General features: G+C 41.8%; 1 protein-coding gene across 1 annotated transcript in view; it reads right to left on the bottom strand.

Moving 5' to 3' along the window:
- Window positions 1-12065, bottom strand: part of CDC45 (cell division cycle 45) — a gene marked incomplete in the record, with an annotated part of 734635 nt that overhangs the window by 434817 nt on the left and 287753 nt on the right. Inside the window, 1 exon segment of the mRNA XM_044068778.1 lies at window positions 9921-9982. Coding sequence (XP_043924713.1) covers window positions 9921-9982 — 62 coding nt within the window.

The raw sequence follows: 12065 nt of genomic DNA, 5'->3' as shown, positions 1-12065 counted from the left end.
ACACACACACACACACCAATCACTAGATCTCTCTATCTCAATCTATACATATAGTTTTTTATATCTATACATGTATATTTTACACAGACACAGACACACCTCCATAATGAGATGCACATTCACTAACACTAGCTATTGGAGTTCAATATGTAAAACACTATTATAAACAAAACAATGCAATGACTAAAGTAATGTCTTTTGCTTTTCCCGGTTAGGGGTCACCACAGCGAAAAGCTGGTCTGCTTATGATTGGCAGTAGATTTTTACGGTGCCGAGGTGCCAGCCTGATGCCCAACCTTCAACGAAGGCGCACCTATTCATGCATGCACCTACCTGCATGTCTTTAAACCTCACTCGACTGTGGGGAGGACATGTAGACTCGACACAAAGCACTCCAGCCGAGAATCGAACCGGAGAATGTCTTGCTGTGAGGGGACAACACTGACTGCAAACATCTGTATGTGAGGTTTGTTTACCAAGAGCAATAAGGCCCTGCATAGTAGATTTAACAGGAATATAATGGACCTTCCTGAGGTGCACAATGGCAGGGTTCATGGTTTCCTTGTAATCGCAACTTTTAATGGCATTATTGCTTAAATATACTATATGATAGTAAAATGCTGGTCAGACATACTTAATTATCAGCTGTTAGGAATTATTTTTAAATGTTATTTTAGTAGAATTTAGGAAATGACAGACAAGTAAACTAACAGAGTAAGCAAAAAAGCAAGGCATCTTAGTAGAGGTGTACCACAGCAGCATATGAGCTAATCTGATGAAAAATTTAAGCTTGCATAGGTATGCCAATTACAGACAAGCAGGTAAAAAAAGAGGTCTCCCAATACTGAAAGAGCCTGGCGAGATAGATGGGTATGGAGTGTACTATATCAGATACTTGCTGAAAGAAATGGAAAACAGGAGCAAGAGAGGATAGAAAAGTGAAGAGTATGAGACGTTAATGGGCAAGAAAAAAGGGATTAATGGGAACATTTAGTGCTGCAAAATAGCAGATAGGCTGTGGTGACAAAGTTAGGATTTATGGACTACAGTTTTGGTGCTACAAGTATAAAGTGAAGAAGGATCAGGGGAGAGCAGCATGGGTGAGCTGAGGTTCTGCACAGCTGTTACCATTGGGCAGCAGGATAGCACATTGGATTGGCAGTTTGGTACAAGACCAGTGCATGGGAGAGGAAGCTAGCACAGTAACAAACAGACGTATCAGACAGAAGATGAAGTAAAGAATGTTAGGTAGAAGGAATGCATGTGAGAGGCAATTAGGTAATACACTGCCACACAGATGTGACATGTAGACAGCAGGAAAGCACAGAGCAGCGACAGGTTGGTAAACAAGGTAATGCAGTTGGGTAGCAGGGTAACACACGGTAGTGACAAGTAGTAGGCTACCACTTAGGAACAGCAGCTAGGTAAGCAAGGCAGTCCACTACAGTGAAACTGCAGGCTTGTGCAGGAATGGTAGCAAGACAGTAGGTTAGCACACAGCAGTGACAAGTAGCAAGGTAGTGCATGGGAATAACAGCAGGGTGGGGCAAAGGAGCAACAGATAGCAGGGTCATACATAGAAGCAACAGTTAAATAGCAGGGCAGCACATTTAGACAGTAAGGTAGTTATATAACCGGTACAGGGTAAGGCACAGGAGTGGCAGATAGTAGGCAAGGGCACAGAAGTGGCAGGTAATGCAAAGAAGCTGTTAAGTGCACAGGAGTGATAGGTAGTAGGCTAGCACATTCATGAGTGGCAGGTAGATAAGCAAGCAGTTTACAGAAGCTAGAGGTATACAGGACTGACAGGTAATGGGGTGCTCCACAGGACTAATAGTTGGGGTAGTCTACTAGTGCAGTGAACAAATGCCAGAGTGGTAGCAGGATAGTGCACTGCAGTGCCAGATAGGAAGCATTGCTGTACACAATAATGGTAGATGAATGGGATGCACACTGGAGGAATACAAAGAGGGCTGTCCTTTGAGACAACACGACTGGCCTAAAGATAAGCAGAAATGAAGGCAACGGGACAGTGAATGGGAGGGAGCGACTTAAAATGCAAGAGAGAATAGAGAAAGATGATGCATCAAATGGTAAGAAAGATTGGAAGAACACAGGTAGTCAGCCGGAAAGATGGGTAAGACAGTGAAGCTAGAGAACTGATATTTGATAAGGGAACAGACAAGGAAAATGAAGAGGACTGGCTACAAATGTGATGAAGAATAGTAATTGGCACAGTGAAAATACATCTGATGAACCATGGTCATTTTATGGCTGCTAAATGTTTTATGACAGTTGGTTGTGCCAGAACCATTTCTGATGGAGGCTCTTCTACATCCTGAACAAGGTGCAATGTGGAACTGTAAACTTCACTCCAACAGCTCTAAGGGATTTACCTCTCTTTTCACCATGCTCTAGTGTAGCTTTAGGTAGGAGGTATGAAAAGACTAGAACCACCAAATGGCTCATTAAAGGATGCCTTGGAATTTTTGCAAAATCGGAAAGGCAGGTCAAAAGTAACAGCTTGTATTCATTCTGGCACTTGCTGTCATTGCTGCATTATTCACTGCATTAGGGGTAAGGTACATGACAGAACTGCTTATTTTAGTAACAGTACATACCCGAGAGGACAGCTCTATATACAACTCTATCAGGCATCTTTTATCCAGCAAACTAGACATCTCAAATAAAGCTGTGTTGAAACCTCAACACATATGCCTGATAAATATATTCACCAAGTGTAAAGGCAAAGAATGAACAGACACACCTCCCAAAGTGATCCATCTCCAGAATCCTCCAGAGGAAGGATTGCTGGATTGGAGCTTTTGAGGCTCACCACAACAACATAATTCACTGTGAAGATTTGCTATCCAACATTTCCACTCCTTAGGGAAACGGGAGATCCTCTCAAGTCTCCTAGACACAACACTGGGCTCCTACTATGCTTCCTTCGAGACCAGCACCACAGTGTTGCCTCCGGGGAGGGGAGAGGAGAGAAACTACTCAAGACAAGGGAAGAGATATGAAGACCTCCTGCAGAACCATCTCTGAAGTCAAAGGAGCAGATTTTACAACCCCACCCTTTTGTGCATCAGTTTTCCCTGTACTTTTAGTCATCAGCAGGGAAACAAGGGACTCAACCTCGCCGCTACTTTTGGACTCTAGCTCAGGAAACTCCAGAGGGCAGTCAATGTGATTTTTGTACAGCCTCTTGGCATGTCCTCTCATTTTAGAGTCATCTAAAGAGGATGAAGTACAAGCAAAATCAAAGTTGGACTCCCTAGGAACTGCTGCCAGAGACGTTCAGACACACTGCTCCAGTGTTGGAAAGCCCTCAATGGCTCAGGCAAAGACTGGAAGGAGCTTCTGGGTAAGGCTAGTAGTAAAGCATACCCGAAAATGTAAACCTAGTAGTTAAAGTTGCAACACTTAACAGCACAGATTCCAAGTTCTGCAATGGCACTGACTGCACTGGCACAAACGAGTGATCAATTTATACACACACCGACGTGGGTGGGAGTCCAGCAGAAAGACACTTCAGTAACATTACACCTGAACTCTTTGCCACAAAGGCTCAGAAGATGAAAATTTTGACCCTGAGACCAACACTGATCTTTAATACTGAGCCTAAGCACTCAACCTGGAGGGGCCATGGCCCAGACAGATAGATACCAAAGGCAACAATGCTGAAACCAAAGCAAGTGGCAGCACTGGCAACTAGTAACAAGCCGCATCAGCGTCTGAACCTGCAGGAATTAGTAGCCTTGACAAAATTAGAGCCAAATCCAGTGAGAAGAGAAGGGTAATGATACCCCAACATCTTGCCCAGAATGACAAGGGGACAAAATTTGATAACAATCCATTCGCACCTGTAACACGACCTTGGAAAGCTTCACGTAATCTAAACTGGGGAATAAGACCTGTGAGAGGAACTAAAGTGAAAAGCTCTGACAGAAAAGAATCCCAGAGAGGGAAATCCTTGGGAAGGTCCACTTTTGAGATAGAAGAAACACTCTTCTTGATCAAAGGTAGGGAATTTGTTCATATATTTGCATGTGTGCACTAAGCCAACTTCCACTACAGCCATTTATTTATTTTTTATTTATTTTACATTTGTTGACCGGGATAGTCCGACTGGATACATGCCCATTTTCAGCGGAGGCCCGGGGAGAAAAGCTCCAGGTTACAAAAAATAAACAATTCCACTTATAAAAAAGCAATAATGTCTATACAGTACTTAGAGGTGTCCCCGTAGGGGGGGGACTTGCACAAAAGTAAGAGTGATTACAAAATACATGTTGAATAAGGTAGAAGCAGGGTTATATGCAAGAGTGGTTAAGCAGTACATACTGAAGTAGAAACTATTTACAAGTTACTTACAGCTTATTTACAAGATTACATACTCTGTGGTCTTAGAGAGGGAATATAAAGACTTTTGTTACCTATCAGACAGATGTGGCTGCAATCAGTACAGAAGAAAGATAGAAGTGGCTTGCATAAGACAGAGGGTTTAGGGTAGGAGTTAGCCAGGGTTGGTACAGGGACAGAGCCAAATGTCCCATAAGGTATTGCTTGAGGCATTTTTTGAACTGGTTTAGCGATGGTTCCCGAGTAAGAATAGTTGGGAGAGAGTTCAATGTTTTTCCAACGAAGTTGGCAAACAGGGAGTCACCAGCAGAATTAGTTGCTTTTTGAGTCTGGACAAGAGATTTGTTGGATGATCTGAGTGATTTGAGATTATGGTATGGTTTAAAGATATTTGTTAGAGCCAGAGTGTTTTCGGGTTTATATAGAATTTTGTGGGTGATAATGAGCTGGTTAAACTGGATTAATGTGGGTAGTTCGAGCCATCTGAGAGGCTTGAGTTAAGGCAATGGTGGGTCCTTGTATGAAGAAGCCCATGGCAAATCTAACTATATGGTTACAGCTGCGAGTTAGTTTATTTAGGTTCATAGGTTTATACTAGGCTATCTGCCCTAAGGCATTTATAAGCCTAGCCCAAATTTTTGTGGCTTACGCCACCCCTTATATGAAAAAATACTGTGCCCATTAGTTTGTTGCGCCTCTGTCCAGCAGTGACACACAGATGATTCCCGGGATAAACCTACGATCTCCCATCCACAGGTCAAGATTTCTCTTGAACAGAGCCAGCGAGGTGCTCTGCCTCACATGGATCGGGATTTTATTCCACAGCATAGGGAGTCTCTGAGTGATAAATCTATCCCTCCAGCACGTCCTATTTATATCCGTGCTAAGGTTTAAGTCGCTTGCTCTAGTGGTTTTGGTGGATTTGGATTTTTTGAGGTGGAGCTTGTCCATTAATTCCGGGTTGGACATGGCCTTGTATGTCAGGCACATGTCACCTCTGAGCAGACGGTATGCAACTGAATAGAGCTGGAGTTTCTTCAATCTGGCAGCATATGACAGATTTTGGAGTCCCTTTATCCTTTTGGTGAGGAACTTTTGGGGTCTCGCCAATTGCTGCAGATGTCGGGTGAGATGCATCCCGAATGGGGCATTGTACTCGATCATTGGTCTGATAAGTGAAGAGTACAGGGGAACAATGACCTCACTAGATCTGGATGTGAATCCTTCATGATCAGGTGGGCAATGTAGAAGGTCTTTCTAACCACTTTAGCAACGTGAGTGTCAAAAGAAAGGCCACTGTCAACCTGGGTCCCCAGGTCCCTGATAACCTCTTCTGTGCTTAGTGGATTGCCACCTATATGGTAGCTTGGGGTTACCTTGTTTTTCCCGAAGGGTATGACTATACATTTTTGGCGTTTAACTTCAGGCCATGGCTCTGGCACCAGCTATCTGTTTCCGTGAGTCCCTTCTGAAGGATATCCGTGTCCGATGCACTTTCCACTATGGCGCCCAGTTTGCAGTCGTCTGCAAACTTTGTCAGCCAAAGTCCTCCCATGTTGGCCTGTACTTCTGAGAAGTAGATGCCGAACAATAGGGGGCCAAGGACCGAGCCCTGTGGGACACCACTTGTGACCGGCTTGGAGGCTGACATAGCGCCAGCAACTCTAACCCTGTGGGTTCTGTCCTTAAGCCAGTTTGCAACCCATCTTGTGACATATGGGTTTACTTTTAAGCTGGTAAGTTTTTCTACAATACCAGAGTGGGGTATTGTGTCGAAGGCCTTTGCAAGGTCAAGGTAGGTTGTATGGACTGCCTTTCCCTCATCAATGGCCTTGGTGACTGTTTCGAAGAAGTCGACCAAGTTCAAAAGGCATGATCTGCCCTTGACGAAGCCAAACTGGGTCGGGTCCAATGTCTGCAAGTCCCCTATATCTTTGTTTATGAGCTCCATTATGATCCTCTCCATAGCTTTGCAGACTAGACTTGTTAAGCTTATGGGGCGGTAATTACCAGGGTCCGTAGAGGCACCGCCTTTGTGGAGTGGGACCACAGTTGCCGTACGCCACTCCTTGGGCACGTATCCTGTGGTAAGGCTGAGATTAAACAGCTGCCTTATGTGTGGGTTTAATTCCTCATTTAGCTCGTGTAGCACACGGCCGGGGACACCATCCGGTCCCATTGATGCTGTGTTTTTAGCTTTAGAGAGAGCAGCTTTCACCTGCGCATTTGAGATGTCTGGGAGGCTACACTCTGCTGGGATAGTTATCTCTTCTTTACGTTAGTTTTATTCAGATTGGTGAGAATGGGGGAAGCGTAGAGAAGGGTTGAGAATAGGTGGGTTCTGGCGGAGGCAGTCCTACCTAATGGGGTTAGGAAGGATTTATTTCTATATAGTAGGCCAATTTTTTTTTTTATTAATGGTTTTGATAGTTTTATTGATGTGAAGGTCAAATTTGAGATTGTCAATTAGGACACCTAGGAGCTTAGTATTGGTTTCAGGAGTGATGGAGGAGCCATTGGAGGTTTTGGAGAAAGTGAGGGGGGTGGATCTACTGGTTGGGGTGAAGAGGAGTAGTTTATTGTGTTTAACAGCAAGTGGTGATTAGTGAGCCAGTTTTCAACTGTGTGAAATATATTCTGGGTTAAGGTTTGTAAGCTGGACAGGGAAGAGGAAGTACAGATCAGTGTGGAGTCATCTGCGTATTGGATACAGTTTGCTTCTGGGATGGCTGTGTGGAGGTTATTAATGAAAATTGAAAAAAAGAGTAGTAGACCTAAGATAGACCCCTGGGGGGACTCAGAGGGTGAGAGGTAGTAGGGTGGGCAGTTTATCCTGCCAAAGAAAAGCTTGCTGTCTACCACTTAGATAGGAATGGAGACACTGAATGGCAAGGTTGTCCAGGGAAATGGTTTTAACTGAGCAACAATATTTATCCAGCCTGTAAGTACTAGGCGTTTTTACTGTCCAACTGGATACATGTCCATTTTCAGCGGAGGTTTTACTACAGCAGTTTCACTTTAGCTTCACTTTGTGTTTTACTGCCGCAGCTTCACTTTTACTATATTGGAGCAGTGAAGTAAGCTGGCCAAATTGAGCTCGTGAACAACATTTGCACAGTTGTAAAAGCTTTTGAATTTGTTGTAATCTAAAGCAGTCATTGAGGGAAATTAAAGGGATGCTGCTCAGTGCTGATGACCCAGGGCTAGCACTTTTAAAATACAATAGTAACAGATGATGATGACCTTGTTTGTCTATATCTAAAGGTGGACAGGGTAATAATTCCCTAGTCAGGTCTTCAGACAGACTGTCTTTCTGGGAGCAGTAGACATTTCAGACAGCAGAGGCACGCAGTCAAGTAGTACCTGGAGAAGGATATATAGTTGAGATCAATTTCTATCACTTAGCCTGGGCGTTTTATAGTAGTACAACTGTATGCGAGTCACTCACCAAATGTATTAAAACGACTGTTGGCAACAACAATGTTTCATCTATCACAACATACAGGGCTGGAAATAGGTAGTGAACTATGACATGGAACCTTAATATGCCATTAAAAACAAAGCAAAAACTCAAGCACTCTATTTCCACAATCAGCGTCCCGTAACAATCATGCAGTTCAGCAAAAGTACACAATAATCCATCAGTGGCTGGCAAAAAACAATTCCTTAGGTGGGAAATAACAGGTTTAAGATATAGCCCAAATGCTCCTACTGAATCATAGTCTTTCTGGAAGCAGGAGATACTTCAATACTTTAGACAGCAGAGGCACACAGACAAGTAGTACCTAGTTCCCTAGTCAGGTCTTCAGACTGATTGTCTTTCTGGGAGCAGGAGATATTTCAGACAGCAGAGGCACGCAGTCAAGCTGAAAGATGACTATATGTCAGGTCTTCAGCCATGTATCCCAAATCGGACAAGTTCTGGTACCCTTGATAAGTATAATCAGGGACCTGAGAGAAAACCCACTTCAGCTTACTAACTGGTGACAACTGGTAAGACAGAAGAATGTTCTGAGGAAAACTAGAAAAAAAAAGCATAGAGCAGTTCATAGGTTTATAGGCAAATACTAGGTTAGCTGCCCTTGTGGTTATTTTAAGCCTAGTCAATTTCACTTCCAAAGGTGAGAATCAGTCCCTGTACCTTATGTTTGAGATGTGAACACCTTCAACATTATACCAGCCCCAGATTAAGTCAGTCTTCTAATCACATGACCAGCCAATTTAGTGACCCCCAGTCTCTATAGAAGATTCCCTTTCTTTCCTTCTGGAAACTAAAGTTTCCTTCCTTTTAATTGGTTTGTCTTTTGATTTAGAAGGCTCCTTGGAAACTGCAGAGAGGAAGAGTTCCTGTGCATCTTCTCTGGCAATGAACCTTTAAGGATAAAGTTTATTACGGTCAATTAGTGCCCTTTTATCAGAATTACTGCACATCTCAGTCCTCCTTCAGGTGACTTGTATATAAGTACACAATGCACTTCATGGGTCTACTCTGTAGAAGCTATTTATGCAGACAAGGCTCACTTTTTTTGTAAATGTAAGCACTATCTACAACCAGATGGAAAGAAGCAACAGCAGCACAGAAAACAATAGAAACAGTGCCAACAACACTGAAATAAAGAGGTACTATAAATCAAGAAGAACAATTCCAAACTATTCCTTTTTTCCATCCTAACAGCCAAAGACAAAGTTAGCTGGGAAGCAAAAATGGCATGGACCACGTCTGTGATGCAGAAGAATAACAGAAGAAAAGGTAGTGGAACGCTCTTATATTATAAAAATATATCCAAATATGCTGGTAAAATAAGACACCTTTAACCTTGCTTTACTTTTACTTCACCTACTCCCCTCACTTAAACCCACTGCCACCCATACAGAAAAATTAACTTAGAGCCAGAAAGCAAGTGCAGAAAGCAGTGAGCTGACCAGTCTTGCACTACTGATAGGTCATTGTTTATGTTATGCTATATTTTCAAGGACAGCAGCACCTCCAGAGAATCCCCTTCTAAGCTCCCGATGATCGAGGCTACCAGTTTTCTGTCCACATTCACAAACGCACAAATTTATATATATATATATATATATATATATATATATATATATATATATATATATAAATGAAAATCTCAGTAATATCTCAAAACAGCAACAAAAATGGGAAAGCATAACCCAAAGGGTGGACAACGTACCCCCCCCCCCCAAAAAAAAATGTGTAGCACACAATGTGGTCAATGAACAAAAGGTGACTGACAAATGGACTGCATGAAGAAATGCAATTCTTCTGTAATTAAATTACTGGAGCTTGCTAAAACGTAACAGTTTGAGATATTCTCCGGAATCAAGATAAAACTGTGTTGATATTCTCCTGAATCAAGATAAAACTGTATTGTGTCTCTGAAGTCGGGTTGTAACATAACATTGTTACAGCAATCTCACTGCCAACTAAAATACAATTACTTAAGAAACATTAAAAAAAAAGATGAAACTACTACTGACATTTGCTGCTTTCACTTAACAGTCTTTATACATCATAAAAATTGCAAGCAGTTACTTACCATAGCATATCATTGGAATCTTTGGACATGATCCAGGCCAATTCAAACATCAACATAGCAGACTGTCACAGAAAAAAACATAGGACAAAATAAAACCAAAATGGTTAGTAGTCAAAAAGATTGCACACCCGTCAGCTTTTATAACTAGTTTTCCAATGCACCATTGTGTCACATCATTCATTTCAGAAAAACATCATGACAATTCCATACAACAAGCATTTGTGACAACTAAATCATTCAGCTAGAACCATCAATTTCTCTGTTTATATAAATAACATAAGCCCCTTTAAGGGTCATTTATTCCAAACTATGTAAACCCTTTATCGTTAAACTCTATGTTCCTTTTGCCCAGAACCATACAGTCAACTTTCAGAAATATAAATTTAACAACCTAACCTGAATAGCAAAGTTTTCCCATATCTGTACTGTAATCCTTCTACTACTGCTTGCTTTCATTTCCTTCACCTCCTTCAAGCTGCATGTCTAAACCCTTTCGCTAGCAGATAATCAACATTCATTAAGTCCTCTTTGTTCAGTGGTCTTTTACCAAGAAACCACGAGAATTACCTTATAGCTCTCTCCTTTATTTCAAAAACACAAATGCAATGGCCAATGCCTTATTTTCAATCCCATGGACAATCCCAGAATATCTAAATAAGGTAACCCACTTTACCAGTCACCATTATTTCTTTGTGTGCAAACTGCTGGGAACTGCATACCGCAGTTGATGAATCTTTTATAAATTTTTATATTAATCCTCAATGTTAACACCAAGTTTGTCAGACTGGATTGCTTTCAAAATTTCCTATTCTTCATCGTAAAATGTTATGTCCAGTTCTTTCTCAAAGATCTTTGATCTCTGCATTGCTCGAGCACTACACTTTACCTAGCAAAACATGTATATAACCTACCCATATAACCACTTCTTAATAGTCCATTTATCTGACCACATTCAACCTCCCCTTGTCTTAAGATGTCATTCATTATACCCCCAACTTGTTATCCATCTCCAGTATCTTTTTTTCCAACTTGAATTTTGCCCAGATGTCAAAAGCAGCTGTTTTTTCCCCTCTGCCCTCTTACAGATCATTTTCATTCCTTTCACCACTAAACCCACTACCCCCCATCATTTTGGGGATCCATGAACACTCTGATGTACCCTAATGGACCGTCCACCCTCTTCGGTCCTGCTGGTTTCTCCATTACTTCCTGTAGTCCAGGGTTTCATTCCCTCAGCCTCAATCTGCCTACTGTGTGATCCTGAGCAAGTCACTTAACCAGACAGTGCTTTGAGGCAATTAAGAAATTGGGCTTGGCTCTCAACAGTCTCCTAGTCTGCAAGGCTAGTTGCTACCTATGAACCTATCTCCATCTACACCTCCAACTGGGTCAGCCAAGAACAAGAGATGATGCCTTACAGATTTGCTAAACTAACGGGAAAAAAGGGGAAGGTCATACAATTAACCACCAATTCTTAACATGAGTCTAAAAAACATTCAGTGTCTTAACAGCCATGCAATATTGATTCAGTCACTATGCAAGCCTTAAACTCCAACTTCCCCATCCCCCCACCAATTTTTCTTCCTGTAACTTGCTTCCTGATGATTTTGCTTTTATTTTGACCAAGGGAATCAGATCTACACTCACCATATTTTAGAGGTTATGTCAAAAGTAAAACATTGCCAAGTAAAAAGGCTCAGTGCTGAAGACCTCTGCCTCCCAGACCTCTCCAACTGTCCCTGTTTTGGAGGAAAGTTCCTATTTTCAGGCCCAATTTACTCCTGCAGAGGGTGACTCTAATGTTAGGATTAATTTACCTCTTAATACAATATGCTAAATCCTCCCTTATGTTATTTATGAAGCTGTCTAGTACACAGAAAACTACACTAAATGAGCAACATACTAGTGGCAAAAACAATTTAAAGATAGAGGACATGCATCTTGCACTCACTTTTTCTTAAGCAAAAGTAAATGATCTTGGATGCTAGAATTTTGTAACACAGTTCACTAAAATCTGTAGCTTTTAGACCGCTTCTTTCCACCATGTTTGCTGCACTGTTTTTTTAAACATGCATTTACCAGCAGTATCCCACATTTCTACTAGAATCGGGAAAGAGTTATGTGCTATTTAAATTTTATGCTAAT

The sequence above is a fragment of the Protopterus annectens genome, chromosome 4.part0 (genome assembly GCF_019279795.1).
Source record: "Protopterus annectens isolate FY-2018-M chromosome 4.part0, PAN1.0, whole genome shotgun sequence".
In the NCBI taxonomy this organism is placed as follows: Eukaryota; Metazoa; Chordata; order Ceratodontiformes; family Protopteridae; genus Protopterus; species Protopterus annectens.
This window is presented reverse-complemented; position numbering and strand designations above follow the sequence as displayed.